At 39.0% G+C, this 15,391-nt stretch overlaps 1 protein-coding gene across 8 annotated transcripts in view; it reads right to left on the bottom strand.

Annotated features, from left to right (window-relative positions):
• Positions 1-15,391, bottom strand: part of clip2 (CAP-GLY domain containing linker protein 2) — a 51,667-nt gene that overhangs the window by 1,587 nt on the left and 34,689 nt on the right. The window contains exons 6-18 of one of the 8 annotated variants that reach the window (XM_079606783.1): positions 14,343-14,540; positions 14,089-14,192; positions 13,006-13,066; positions 12,372-12,476; positions 9,647-9,697; positions 7,349-8,308; positions 6,899-6,956; positions 6,304-6,336; positions 6,138-6,221; positions 5,835-5,991; positions 4,458-4,617; positions 2,130-2,318; positions 1,941-2,003 (exon numbers count right to left, since the gene is read on the bottom strand). In XM_079606783.1, the coding sequence (XP_079462909.1) occupies positions 1,941-2,003; positions 2,130-2,318; positions 4,458-4,617; positions 5,835-5,991; positions 6,138-6,221; positions 6,304-6,336; positions 6,899-6,956; positions 7,349-8,308; positions 9,647-9,697; positions 12,372-12,476; positions 13,006-13,066; positions 14,089-14,192; positions 14,343-14,540 (2,223 nt within the window). The remainder of the gene's footprint in view (positions 1-1,940; positions 2,004-2,129; positions 2,319-4,457; positions 4,618-5,834; positions 5,992-6,137; positions 6,222-6,303; positions 6,337-6,898; positions 6,957-7,348; positions 8,309-9,646; positions 9,698-12,371; positions 12,477-13,005; positions 13,067-14,088; positions 14,193-14,342; positions 14,541-15,391) is intronic. The other 7 variants (XM_079606784.1, XM_079606785.1, XM_079606787.1 and 4 more) reach the window with 7 other exon arrangements.

Here is a 15,391-nt window from a genome sequence, read left to right as displayed (position 1 = left end):
AACAAATATTAGGATTCTCCATTATTATCTGAACAGAGTGAAAATATATATATTGTTGTTAGTTTAAGGCCCCGTTTACACGAGAACGATCGCGGGTGAAAACGGAAAAATATTTTAGCGGATGTGCCTTTCGTTTAGACGGCGACGCCGTTTTTGGGGCTTAAAAACGCAAAAAAGTGAAACCACCCTCCAGAGTGGAAATCATAAAAACGCTCCACCGCCGTGTTCCCGTCTGAAGGGTAAAAACGCAAAAGTCTGTCTGCTAGACAGTGAAGGCACCGATCTTCTCCTGGTGGCTCTCGTCGCGTACGCGTTTACGTCACAGGCATGCACCAGTACAGGAAAATAACAAAACATTATCAAACTAAAATATAGTATTAATTTCATTAAAAAAAAAAGAAAAAAAAAGAGGGTTAAAGCAGAAGCTTTACCGTATTAAACATGAAAAACAGTGTCAGCGTCTCTTTCACTCTCAGTGCTCCACATTGCCACCTAGCCGCCTGGAGTGCACACTACACCGAATTTCATCGACACACTTTTGCGTCACCATATGCACGCAGATCCCCCCCCCCCCCCCCCATAACACTCGTCTAAACGCAGAATAAAAAGTGATAACGCAACTTTTGCGTTTTCTCTTCAGATCGTTTCCGTGTAAACATAGCCTAAGAGCTATCCAGTCGAAGTCTCAGAGTATGTTTACAGGATAACGATATGCTTAAAACGGAGAAGTTCTTCCTATGATTTTTGCAGGTTCAGACACCATTGTCAAAACGATCCCCATTCACACGGATCCGTGAAACCGACTAAAAAAACGCTGTATTCTGCTGCCAGACCATTAGATGGCAATGCGACGCTATAGACTGAACACGTAATACGCATGTGCATGACGTCGTCGTCTTCAGAGATTCACGTTTTTGTTGTTTACACGGATACCGTTTTCAAAAACTTGCACTTTGAAACCCGTTTCCAAAAGTTTGTGTTTTCAGGACACCAAAACGTCCTGGCAGCCGAATACACACAACATTTTAGTCTTTTTCGCGGATCCGTGTGAACGAGGATCGTTTTGACAATGGAGTTGTCTGAACGCGGAAAACTCTTGGCCTTGTTTGTTTACACGTAACGTTACATGGTTATTTTGAAAAACATACAAGACATTTCCCTTCGTTTACACGCAAACGGAGAATTCTCCTCTGAAAACGATTCTTTCTAAAAATTCCGGCCAGAGTGGAGATTTTGGAAAACTTCGTTTGCATGTAAACTGAGAAAAACAGAGTTTTAGGCAGCCGACGTCACAGTATGACTATTTTCGGGATCCTGATTGCTAACGTGGGCTTGAGCTTTTCGTTACACTGCCACCTACAGGTTTGGCATGCTCTAGACAGCATATACACAGGTTTGTGTAACGAACACTTTTCTGAAAACTGACAGGTGTGCACAATGTTATTTTTGAAAACGGAGAGGGGTGAAATGTCCGTTTATGAAAAAAGCTGTCCACGTGTAAACGAGTCCACCGAGAAAGGACACCAACAAGACACAGCAGGCTGAACGAAGTATTCCTTTCTTTTCTCCCTTTCTACTTTCTTGTTTAAACTAAAGTGCCATCAGTTCATCTCTGTTGTCCATGGCACACAGAAGTATAAGCAGAAGTGCACCCTGAGGCACCTACGGTCCCTTGTCACCTCCTCGCATACTTTCTGTCTGACTAACTGTCTAAGCTGTCAACGTTTCTGCCTTTGCAGTCAGTCAAAACTAAATGATCTGGCTTTGATTGAAAGATGGATCTCAGCAGACGACACTGCTACTCCTAATCTAGTTGTCAAATACACCTGGCATTGTATATTCTGAATATTATTGGCTCTGACAAATTGCTTTTGTTCCTCTCTTGTAAGTCACTTTGGATAAAAACGTCAGCTAAATGCATGAATGTAAATGTAATTAACCTCTTGTGTGAAGGAAGTGTCTTCTTGATGAATTCCATTTGCAGAATTTGCACTAGCATGTGCCTGTGGAGACGAAGAAAGAGTGAAATAAACCATCTCAATAAGTTATTATACTGTTGGACAAATTATGAATAGGGACAAAACTGCATGTAGTTGAAGAAACACCAAGCAGCAGTAGCAGGTGTTTACCTGGTTCTTGTCTGGGCGGGTACGCATGGCCTGCACTAGCTGGTCCACGTGTTGGTTGTGTTCCAGAGCGTTCCTCAGGGCATCTTCTGTGCTCAGCAGCCTTTGACGCAGACGGGCCGCCTCTGTGTCTGAAGCAGATGGGTCCATCATAGAGTATCGGCGGTGGTCTGGAGACGACCTTTCCCGACTCTGATATAAGGAAATTGTACGTATTAAAAGGGATGAACAAAATATCAGTGCACATATCAGTGTAAATGAAAAAAGTGAGCTGCAAACTATTGAAAGTAAAGATGCTTACATTGTTACAAAAAATCTATTTCACATAAATTATGTTCTTTTTAACCTTCTATTCATTAAATAATCCTGAAAAAGTTTCATGGTTTCCACAAAAATATTAAGCAGCTCATGTGATAACAATTACTAGACATGTTTCTGGAGCAGCAAATCAGCATATTAGAATGATTTCTGAAAGATCATGTGACACTGAAGACTGGAGTAATGATGCTGAAAATTCAGCTTTGCCATCACAAGAATAAATTGCATTATAACATGTATGAATTAAAATAGAATAATCTATTATTATTTTTTTAATCTTATATTTTAATTTAAAGGGTTAGATCAGGATTTTAGACATGAATCTCTATAGCTTCCCCATAAGCAATGTGGTGCATTGACCATGACTTACCCCCGACAGCGTCCTGTGAGCCGAGCTCCGGTCCAGTTTTGGTCAAGATGAAATTAGTCCGGCAAGTTTGCTGGGGTCACGGCAATAAAGCTTTTTTCTTCTCAAATCAATATGTGTTCAAAAGAGTGATATATTTAAAGCACAAAACCGCTGTCTATGGAGAGGTCAGACCTCGTAATGGCTTAGCACTATTTTCTTCCCCGTCATATCACTGCGCGCTGCCGCTACCCTACAGCCAGCTGCGAGCTGCGCAGGCGCACACCACTTTTTCAGTTGTTCGGCAGTGTTTACAGCAGTGTTTACGTGCTCAGAACAGCTACACGAACGAGCTAACATAGCTACTCACCAAGAGCGATCAGTTTGTACAAGCTTTGTACAAAATGGTGCGGACTTGTGACTATCCGGACTGTACAAACAAAGATGTGGCGCTTTCTCCTCACACATATCACTAACTCCATATTCTAACTCCATCTGGCGTAACTCGTCATCTATGTATTCAGGTTCGTAAAGATAACCTTTTGGCTGTGTGTCGAAGTCAATGTTGTCATCGTCGCTGCTGTAGTCTGACATTTTATCTTTCTCTTTACGAGTTGTAAACAAAGTTTCACGTGCGCGGCTCGCAGCTGGCTGTAGGTAGCGGCAGCGCGCAGTGATATGACGGGGAAGAAAATAGTGCTAAGCCATTACGAGGTCTGACCTCTCCATAGACAGCGGTTTTGTGCTTTAAATATATCACTCTTTTGAACACATATTGATTTGAGAAGAAAAAAGCTTTATTGCCGTGACCCCAGCAAACTTGCCGGACTAATTTCATCTTGACCAAAACTGGACCGGAGCTCGGCTCACAGGACGCTGTCGGGGGTAAGTCATGGTCAATGCACCACACTGCTTATGGGGAAGCTATAGAGATTCATGTCTAAAATCCTGATCTAACCCTTTAAGGGTGCTTTCACACTGGCAGTTTAGCTCGAAACGCGGCACAGTTCGCATGAAAAATTGCTAATGTGAAATCTGTCATGCGCACCGGGGTACCGAACCCGAGACTTCCTGAAGAAGTTGTGTTCGGTTGCACTCGGACTGTGGCGCCATTCACGTGAATGTGAAAGCAACACAGACTCGGGTGCGCACGTGTTCAGGAAGAAAAGTAACCTGTGCGTACGTTTTAGCTGATGGCGATTTATTTAGTTCAATAAAACACACGTAAGGGATGATAAGTGTTGATGATTTACCATGGATACGAGCGAGAGTGAGCCTGCAGTGTAATAGCACATAGCAAATGCAATAAAGGCAGAAAATAAATGGCAATCCGCTATCTCCTCTAAAGATTCCATTTGCAAGCAGCAGAAAGCTTCCTTCATGCGACGCACTTACAGTGAACCCAAGTGTCGTTTACTCTGCTGTGCATAATAACACCAAATTAAGAGAAAACACAATATATTGACCGTGTTCTGTTCTACTATGCGGAGTGCACATTTGTGATGACGTAAGATGAACGTAAGTGCACCAAGGTTCGATAGAATCAAGTTAAGTGTATAACCATCGTGCCTAGTGTGAACGCCCCCTAAAAGTGGCAATGGCATAAGATGTTTGCCACTAAACAATGACAACAGCTGCAGTCTCAGGTTTCTGCCCATGTGTCTCACCAGCAGCAACAGTTTCTCCCGCAGGGTTTTAATGTCATCCTGTAGCTTCTGCTCCTTCATCCTCCACTCCGCTCTGTGGACTTCACGGCTAATGTCCCGTTCCACTCCTGCAGAGTGGCGTGGAGATTCCAGCAATAACACCCGAAGCTCATTCAGGCTCCTGATTCACACGCATTCCCATTCACACACGCAGGAAAAGAAAACATAGCATAAAAATAAATATTAATATTAAAAAACGAATTTGTTGTTGACATTTAAACCAATGCACCAATGCAAAAAAAAATCTCTATCATAATAATTTGTTAACAAACATGTATTCTATACCTTGATGAGCTCATTGTTTCTGCCTTAAATTAATACATTATTATCTGTGTGATTTGTATATGTACATTTCTAATACATAACTTGGACTGTCACCTCTGATAACAGATTACTCCAAATTGTAATGTAAACATGCATTTTCTGTAAAGCTGCTTTGAAACAATATGTATTGTGAAACAACAGGTGAAGTAAAACATAACAAATATGGTCTTATTTTGAATATTTAGCACAAAAAAAAATCTAGCAATGAATTCTAGCTATGTTTCCTGAGTAACACATTGAGTGTCAATTTCAGTAAATTGTTTATTTTGTGCTATAAATAGTAGTAAAGAGAAAGAGCAGAACCGCACTGTTTGAACTGAGGATGATACAGCGATCTGTCACGTCACATTCAATTTTGTTATAAAATGTAAAGAATTTGAAAGCTCAGACTTTTTTTTTCATATATTATTAAATTGTCACTATTTTTACCGGTAAATGATTTTGCCCCTCCCAAACCAAATAGAATTTTTGTTTTCGGCCGAATATTTTCAGTTGTCTGTGTATCACTAGAAACTTGGGATATGCCTGTGTCTATCATTCATCCAAAGTATCTGATAAGTAATAAAAATACTGAGAGCAATGTCTGTCTGTAAATAATTTTGGTTCTCCACGCAGAGTTCAATGAGGGCAGAGGCTAAACCCCTGACAGGATATTCACTGTCAGCATGTAGTATTGACTGAAAAGGCTTAATGATGTTTAGGTCACAGTTTTAATCAACGCAATTGTCTTTGTTAACTTAAATTGCTCTTGAGTGGATTACAATCAGCAATGGTACATGGGTAACCATTTATCCTGGTGTATTGGAAAGCAATACAATCCAGATGATGGTTCTTCATGACAGGGATAAAACAGAAGGTAGACTACTAAATGTCAAGTACATACTAGTTTAAAGTGTACAAGTGTAAGAAAGACTATCAAAGAACTGAGACGATAATTTTCCAGATGGTTCATGTTGTCATTATCAAGTAGTTAAAACCTCACATCTGTCATAAAGTCCATGTAATGCTCTTTACCTCTCTTTCTTCAGAAGCTCCTGGCTAATAATCACCAGCTGGCCTGATGCATCATGGGATTTCTTGGTCATGGACTCCAGCTCCGCCTCCAAACGCGTCTTCTCCCTAAAGAATCCTTCTGCCGCATTCTCTCCCAAACGAACCTTTTCCTCCAAGGCTACACAAAAGATGCAGTTGATTTTATTGATAGAAAGAGAACAAAATATCACTAGCATCATCCTATGTTATGTTAAATATAGCTCTGCTGTTTTATAAGAAAATATAATGAGAATGACAAATGTCACTCTTTAATATGATAATTACCAGTTATTTGGGTCTTAAGGGCGTCTACTTGGGTTGTTAGAGTGGAGACTTCTTTTTCCCTTTTTGTGAGTTTCTCCAGAGTTTCTAATAGAAAGAATGAAGTTATAAACCCAGGCATAGAAAACATCTTTCACATTCTGAAATGTCTGAAAATGTTTATTATTACCATGGTGATTCACTCTGTTTCTCGTTATAGCAACTACGGTATAATTACAGATTAAAAGAAAAATTAAACATTATACCAGAAGGATTTAGTATACCACTGTCAACTCAGTTATGTCCACTAATGCTCAAGTTTTGGGGGGGTTTTTCTTGTCGAAAGACAAATACTTTTATTTAGCTACGATGCATTAAATGTGACAGTTAAGACATTTATAACGTTATTAAAGTTTCGATTTCAAATAAATGCTGTCCTTTTAAAATTTCTATTTATAAAAAATCACTGCTTCCAGTAAAAATATTAAGCAGCACAACATTGATAATAAGAAATGTTTCTTAAGCACCAAATCAGCAAATTGATGAATGATTTCTGACGGATCATGTGACACTGAAATATAAAATATATAAACAGTTATTTTAAATTGTGATATTTCATATTACTGTTTTTACAGCATTTCTTTTTTAAATGCAGCCTCTTAAGAATCTTAGCAATCAAACTGATCATCTAAACAATCTTACCAACCCCAAACCTTTGAACAGTAGTGTACAGAACATTAGTTACAAGATACAACATAATAATTGTTCATAATTTATACACATACCTTCCATATTCTGTTTCAGTTTAATCTTCTCTTCGGAGTTGTCATTATTTTCGATCATCTGGATGATGAGAAAATATAAAAACATATTTAAGTGAACCCCAGTCAACAATTTCCAGAATTTGAACAGGATTCATTTTGGAATTTGTGTTATAATTTGGAACTAATATGATAGGATTTCAATGGGATCATTCAAGTATCAAATAAGCTCCCACTGAATCCTAATGGAAATTTCATACAATTTTTTCAGGATTTCAGTTTATCCAGTAGGATCCTCATTCTTATTAATCCCATTAGGTTCCTTTTGGACTGATTTCAAATTTTTACGATCAACTTTCAAATTTTAGCCCTGTATGTAATGGAATTTTTGACTAATCTACAAAATAACCAAGATAACATTAACTACAACTCTACACATTTTTACATTTTTAATATGTCCCAGAGGTCACTAACATTAACATCCTGGGTGTTGTGATCCGCCTCCACAGCTTGCAGTCGGTTCTCACTGACCCTCAGCTTCTCCTGCAGAGAGAGGATCTCTGCTCGGCTCTGAGCTTCAGCCTTCTGCAGGGCTTCATAATCGACCATCTTCTTCTCAGCCAGCTCCAGCTGCTCTTTGAGAAGTAGGGTGGCATTTTTATGCTCTTCATGGGACTTATCCATATCGCTGATCCTAAACTCAGCCTTTTGGAGCTTCTCAAAACCCTCTTTGAGCTCCAGAGTATGCTGGTTGCTCTTGGTTTCCACCTGGATCTTCCAGTTCTGCTCGCTCTCCTCAAGCTGGTCCCGCAGATCTTGAAGTCGGGCACGTAGGTCTTCACGCTCTTTGGACATCACGGCGGCATCAATCTCATGCTTGGCCTTCAAGTTCTCGAACTCCAGTTGATGCTCCATTTTTAAGCTCTCCAGAGCAGCCCTCATCTCAGGTGTGGTTCCTTCACTCTCTCCGTTTTCACCGGTCCCACGATCTCCCGTTAATGAGGATTTTAGTTCCTCCAGAGCACGTTGATGGTCTCCAACCAAAGCGTCAAGCTTGGCTTTCCAGCTGTCCATCATCTCCATGTTTTCACGAGTGGCCTGCTGAAGTCTTAGCTTCAGGTCAGAGATCTCTTGGCCCTGACGTTCTGTGGTGGCTTTAAGGCGTTCAACTTCTTTCTGGCTGGTGCTCAGGGACGCCTCGTACCTCTCGCGCAGCTGGCTGCTCTCTTCACGGCGTTCGCGGCCTGCGGAGAGAAGCTGTTCCCGCAAGACCAGAGTCTCCGAGTTTAAGCCTAGCCCGCAGTCTCCAGCATCTGTGCCTGGGCCGGAGGAGCTTCTCTGAAGCCGAACCTGGAGCTCCTCGACCTCAGCCTTGCGCAAGGCCAGTTCCTCTTCCAGCTGCATAACACGACTCTTCTCCTCAACTGTAGTTTGCTGGAGGACAGAGAGAGGCTCATAAATCTTGCATCGTAAACCGTTATTATTCCAAAGCCTCCAGTTGTTCTGCTTAGTGGCAACTCTCAAAGGATTTAGTGATTTTTCAATAAGACCTTTGACCTTAGTCTTAGGATTTAATTAGTGATTCTAAACAGAGCATTCTTTTAGAGTGTTTTGTTATAACATCTAATTGGAAAAATCATAGTAATGACAAAACTGTGATGAAAATAACAATATAAACGACTAAACTAGGGATGCACAATATACACTGGGATCTGTAATGCCAATACGGAGTAAACCTGTACAGGTTGCAAAAGAAATGAGGACCATTACATTTTCATGCACTCTGACATTATTTGAATGACACTTAAACATAACTCAATAAAACACAATTGTAATGAAAGTTTAATTTTGTCTAGACAATCATTTTTTCCCCTTAAAATACAATATACTTCCATGATGCAGAGTTACACATGAACTTTACAAATGTCATTTTACTTATTTTTGGGGGGGTATTAGAGTAATGAGATTTTTTTATATCAGACTAATGAGAACTGTTTATTATGATACTGATAATAATAATAAATTATAATAATTGTTATTATTATTATACTGGAAGCAGATAATATAAGGGAGTATTTTTTCCAATTAAATTTAAAAACAAAAAAGGAATAATATTGGCTATCTGTAAAAGCTATTGTTTATATATATATTGTGCATTCCTAAATAAATATTGTTGCTGATAATCCGAATTAAATCTCTTAGAGAGTTGCCCACTAGAGATTTGCAACCGGAAGGCATTACAGGAATGAGAAGCAAACAAAGCATTTTGCTTGGCCTGCAAACATTTCAGTGAATGACCATTTCTTGAAAAATGTCTCTCGCATGTGCAAAAAAGCAGATATAGTGCAACCTAAGAAACTACACCAGCATTCCTGTTGAATTCAAGCCCAAGCAAGCGTTCCTCAATCTGTCCATCAAGAAGCAGCCAGGCAAATATGAAATGGCACAGCACACAGCAAGTCCAAAAGGAACACAGGCAATTACTACTATGATTCAAACTATGTTTAAAGAAAATATATTTGAAGATGTTTTTCATTTCATAGAGCACACCAAATAATAATGTTAGTCATTGTGGAGTCATCTGAAAATTTTATATTTCCAAGGAAAATATCATTAGAGGTTATCAGAGATCAGATAATACTACTAGAGTTCATAGATGAAGTCTCAAACCACAAGAGAGAAGTGAGAGGAGCACGCATCTAAAGATAAAGTTCATCTTTAAAGGAGAAGGTCACTCTAAAACCACACAGTATGTTACTCCCTTTATATCACCTTGGCACTCTTGCCCAGCCTCATGGGTGCTGGCTGGAACCTGCCTCTGACCTGTTAAATGATAAATGTGAAATCCTGTTGATTAGAGTGCCTGGACTGCACTGGGTTCACTCACCATCATTCACAATGACAGCCAAAACTACACTTTTACATTTACTGAAGTAAATGTGTCTGGTGCTTCTCCACGCAAAACTCCCACCACATTGCTAGGCACTTGCTAGGGTGTTTGTGGTGGTTACTAGGACATTTGTGTTTATGTGTGTTTGCCAGAGCATTGGTAGGTAGTTGCTAAGGTATTCTGGGTGTCTCCAGGGGCATTGCTAGTCACTTACTAGCAGGGCTCTGAATCAGTTCAAGGAACGAAAACAAAAACAAACCGGAAACGAACTAAATTTTAACAGGAACAAACAAAAAACGAAATCAAGTTTAAACGTTCTGAACAGAAACGCTTATTTGAAATTACGATTAACTGGTGGTTAATAACGTTATTTTATCGTTCTGTTTAAGATTTTCATTTGGCATCATTCAACCAATCATGAATTCGTGACTTGAGTGAAATGTAAATTCATCCCATGAAAGTCGCAAGGCAACTTGCTGGCATTAGCTGTAGGATCGCAGAAGTTTTTGAGTCATCAATGGCAGGTTAGAACCACTACCATTTAGGAAATAATTATTATTCTTTTTTTAGCCCTGCTTACTAGGGTCTTTAGGACGTTGTGGTTGGTAGCTAGGGCATTACTAGGTGGTTGCTAGGACATTTCTAGGTATTTAGGGTGATCACTAGGATGTTACTAGGCGGTTACCATGGCATTGCTACAAATTTGCTAGAATCTTCTGGGTGGTCGCTAGGCATTGCTTGGTGGCTGTTAGGGTTTTCTGGTTGGCAGCTAGTGTGTTGCTAGACAGTTGTGAGGGTGTTCTGGGCATTTTCTAGTGGTAGTGGTCACTAGGGGCTTTCTTAGGTTTTCTGTGTGGTCGCTAGAGCATTGATGGATAGTTGAGAGGGTCTTCTGGGTCTTTGCAAGAGCATCGCTAGTTGATAGCTTGGGTGTGTTTTACTTTGTAGCAGCTAGGCCATCATTAGGCAGTTGTGAGGGTTTCCTGGATGTTTTCTATTGTGTCCTGCATGCTCACTTGGATGTAGTTGTTAAGGTGTTTTGGGTCTTCACTAAGTTCTTAACTAGGGAGTTCTGGGTGGTCACTAGGGTGTTGTTAAGGTATTGGTAGTGGTCACTAGGGCGTTTCTAGGGTTCTGTTATGGTGTTGGTAGTGGTCACTAGGGCATTGCTAGGCAGTTGTGAGGGTTTATGGGTGTTTTGTATAGTGTTCTATGTGCTTGGTTGGATATCCAAGTAGTTGCCTTAGACGCGGAGTGTCGTGCCTAAAACCCCCTTAGCTGTTCTAAATTCACTGTAAAACACGGCTTCAGGGGGCTTATTGCTTTTATAAAACGGTTACTCCATAAAAATAATTGATTTTAATATTTATTTTATACATAAAATAAACACCAGCAACAAAAAATATAACGTTATTACACATGTATTCCTCTGCCAAGCAACACAAGTAGCAACAAAGAATCAAAAACGGCAGTTGTGTAGTAATACTAATGTAATGCGGTCCCAGGTGTATGTTTGTTGAGTAATTTACAACAGCTTCGAACACGGCTCAACCAAGCAGAATCAGGGACCGGAACTATCCGTTTTCTAATAAGGTGTTTACTAGGTTCTTACGAGGGTGTTTTGAGTGGTCACTAGGGCATTGCTAGGCAGTTGTGAGGGTTTCTGGGCATTTTGTATGGTGTTCTTTGTGCTTGCTTGGATGTAGCTAGTCAGGTGCCAAAGTATTCTGAGTGGTCACTAGTCTATAACTAGGGTGTTTGGTTGTTCTGGGTGGTCACCAGGGTGTTGCTATATTGGTTCGACCACACATTTCTAAGACATACCTGTCTCCAGCACAAGGACTAATAAGAGGAACAGGAAAAATATACACACCAATGATAACAGTGATGCCTTAGCACTACCGGTAATTATAGAATAATTAGGGCAACAAATAAAACGCCGATGTGTCAGAGGGAGTTTAATCACAACCCTTTTAGAGGCTGGAGGCTAAATTTCAGCATATACAAAATAAAACGAAGGCTGATGTGGGGAAGTGAGATCACTGCAAAGCAGAAGATAACTCCACCAGAGGGTCTCGGGCAGATGCTTAGAGAACAAGAAAAAGATAGACATGAAAAAATATTTTGCAAATGAAAGGTGAAAGCAGTTGCTGGCTATCAGGAGCAGTCCTGCCCCACAAGAGACAGACAAAGATCTCCAACATCTCCAACACTCACAGCATTGAAGTTTCTGATCAGAGCCGGAGTAAATTCCAATTAATTCAACAATGTAAATGCCAAAAAAAAATGGGTGCGATTAAATTTGATTCAAATCTACCAAAGACTGAAATATCTGATCCTTTCTGATCCACTTGCTTATACAAAATATACAGAATCAGTTGCACAAATTAACTTCCAACAGCCCTAACAAACAAGTCAGATCAATATATGTGTATATATATATATATATATATATATATATATAGAGCTTTTGGTGAATGATGGAGATCCCAGGCCTGGTCAGTCAAGCACAAGCAGTGGAGGACCATAAACAAGGGCTCTGATAAAGTGGCAGAAACATGGCAATGGGAGAGATGGCTACAGTGTTTCCACTCCCTGCATGTTTACCATATTTTCCTCTAACTCTTTCTGAAGCCGCTCTGCTTTGGACTTTTCCAAATGCAGACACTGCTCGAGCTGCCGAATACGGGCATGCTCCAGTTTGGTCTGAGTCTAAAGAGAGAAAAAGAGGGGGGGAAATAAAAAGACACGAGAGAAAGAGAGAAAAAAGATATACATAGGTAGCAGAGAAAAAGATTAACAGGTCTTTGCTATGCACCAATCATAATACCAAAGTGTGAAGAAGTTTAAAGGCAGGAAAGAGAGTGTTTTTAAATTCAGCATGACAGTATAGGGCTGGATGGAAGGACGTGTTTAAATGATATTTCAGAGTGGACACCATATTTAATTTGTCACAAATGAAAATAAGACTGTAAAAGTAGTGTGTTCAGCATTTCGTACAGTCATAAAGTCATAGATCATGTCTAATATTCATAACGCAAGATTTTGGAGGACTGAAAATATTTGGAAAGACATTTGAAAGGTTTTATCAATTATATAATTCAGCAATAGCATCATTTTTCTTTTCTACAAATCTATCATCTTAGTAGAAATCCTCAAAATAAAAAAAAACAATACAAAACAAACAAAAAACAAATTGCACACCATCTTCCAGTAAAGTAGTAGTAAAAATGGCAGATACCTCAAGGTCTCCTTTGGTAATGGACTCTTCCTCAACTCTGAACTGAAGATCTTCCACCTTCCTGTCATAACACATAATAACCACCAGATGTCAGGAAATTCTTCATTTATTTGTTTGTTTCGCTGGCAGATAAAGAAGTATTGGATTTTATGCTGACACCTATTGGTGTGCATGCAGCATCACACAAAAACAAAAGTGTTCAATTGCCAGACACCATTATTCGCAGGTGTATTTATCACCGATGACAAGGATGTATTTTTTTGTGAAAAGTAGGCTATCAGCGTAAGGTAAGCTGTGTCGCCCTGGTAATATAGCAAATGGAGCACAATTATATATCTCATCATATACTGCAGGCTGTAATTAAGAGGACATGAGAACAGTAATAAGCATTTTTTTTGCATGTCAAATTAAACTTTCCACCAAACTTTATTACCAATGTATAAAACCATGTAAAAGTTCATGGATAATGATTAGCCAAATCATTAGATGAAGAATTTTGTCTTTACTTTTCTGTTATTGTCCATTAGGAAATTGTTTTTCCTAATTTATATTTATTTGAAACATAGTATAGGTAATCCTACTGGATCACACTATTTTTGTAATATTTTGGAGGATTTAACTAGTTGTTTTTAACCTTTTTGACTTGAAGGCCGCAATTGTCCAATGCATTTTTTAAAGGCCTCTCAATACAAGGTAAGATATTTGTGCCAATATTTCTGCTATAATTATGACAAAGCTGCTTGTTTCTAATATTGTTTATAAAAACATAGACTGGGATGCGATTAGAAACAACAGTTATTAAAGGAAAAAAGGAAATATTGCCTTTATGCAACATTTTAAGTTTAATTAAAATTGAATTAAGACCATTTCATTTTATTGTGCTTTCCTGTAGCTCAGTGGTAAGAGCATTGCGTTAGGTTGTGGGTTCGATCCCAGGGGATTACACATACCTATGTATAAATGTATAGGATAATGCAACAAACACTAAGTGCACCTTTAAGTGAAGAACAATGACAAAATAACACTAAGTTGATAACAACAGCAAAGATACTACTATCTCTACTACTTTAAAAAAACCTCTACCTTCTCTCTTCTTCAAGCTGATTGGCCAGTTCCATTTTGTCTTTCTGAGTGCCTGCCAGCATGGCTCGGACTTGCTGTAGGTTGCTCTCTGCCTCCGTTGCATACTGAATGAGATAAGAGAAAAGGTCATTTGTTCGTCAGAAATTCATATGAATGTGCTGTTAAATGGAGTGTATAAGTTTGCATTTGTGAGTAAGTGTAGTAAATGAAAATGCTCATGTAGTAAGTGTTGTGTTTATGTGTGTGAGTCATACCTGCAGATGTCCGGCCTTCATCGCCGCCAGCTCTTTTTCCACCTCGCAGATACGGCTGGTTGCCTTGGCGACCTCGGCCCGCTCCAGGTCTCTCTCGGCCAGGAGCTGCTCTATGTGCTGCTGTTTCTCCTTCAGGGCCTCCTGCAGAGCCGTGGTCCCAGAAATCTTCCGTGCGTACCTCGACGACGTCTCGGTCAACTGCGCAAGAAAAAGGTAAAACGTCAACTCAATTCACATCAGAACAAAGATATTTATATTGAATTGGTAACCTCTGGGTGCTCTTCGGTCATTTTTGACCGGAAAATTTTACATGCGTTATTTTTAGAATTTGTAGAATTTTTTTCTTCATCGTTATGGTTCGAAACTAGGGGTGGGCGATATGAGCAAAAATACATATCACAATATTTTTCGATGTCCGGACGATATCGATATTATATCGCGATATGAGAAAAAAAAATTTGAATCACATTTTAGTAGCCTACACTTTAGTTAAATGACAGGCAAAATATGCATTTAAACCCTATATAACTATAAAAAGGTGAGGGATTTCATTGGACATAGAAATGAAAAATCTTTTACAATTTAATGGGGGTACAATATTTACATGGTACAATTTCTGGTAAGCTCCGGTTTTGTATTATTGCTTGACACAAATTTCACGATTTCAATTAAATTCTTGTGATTTGATAATATTGACTAATTTGGATAAATATTAGGCACACAAGATGGTTGTTCATTTTCTCAAGAAAAAAAACCCCTCACCTAATGCTGTAAACACTGAGTCCTATATCAGCTGGTACTGTAGTAGCCTTAATTTAAGGTTAAAAATAACTCAAATTAAATATAATGCGTTTATTATAACAACTATTTAATGAAGTAAAAAATATATTTAATAAATATGTAATATAGAGCACACATTTAGCTAAATACTCTATAAAGCTCTTTTTTTCTAGTTGTAAAAGAGCACCAAATTGAACAAAACACTATAACTACAAAATTTGAATTTATGAATATCAAACAGTATCCTCGGTATCGCAAAATCCATATCA

Source organism: Phoxinus phoxinus, assembly GCF_949152265.1.
Source record: "Phoxinus phoxinus genome assembly, chromosome: 3".
In the NCBI taxonomy this organism is placed as follows: domain Eukaryota; kingdom Metazoa; phylum Chordata; class Actinopteri; order Cypriniformes; family Leuciscidae; genus Phoxinus; species Phoxinus phoxinus.
This window is presented reverse-complemented; position numbering and strand designations above follow the sequence as displayed.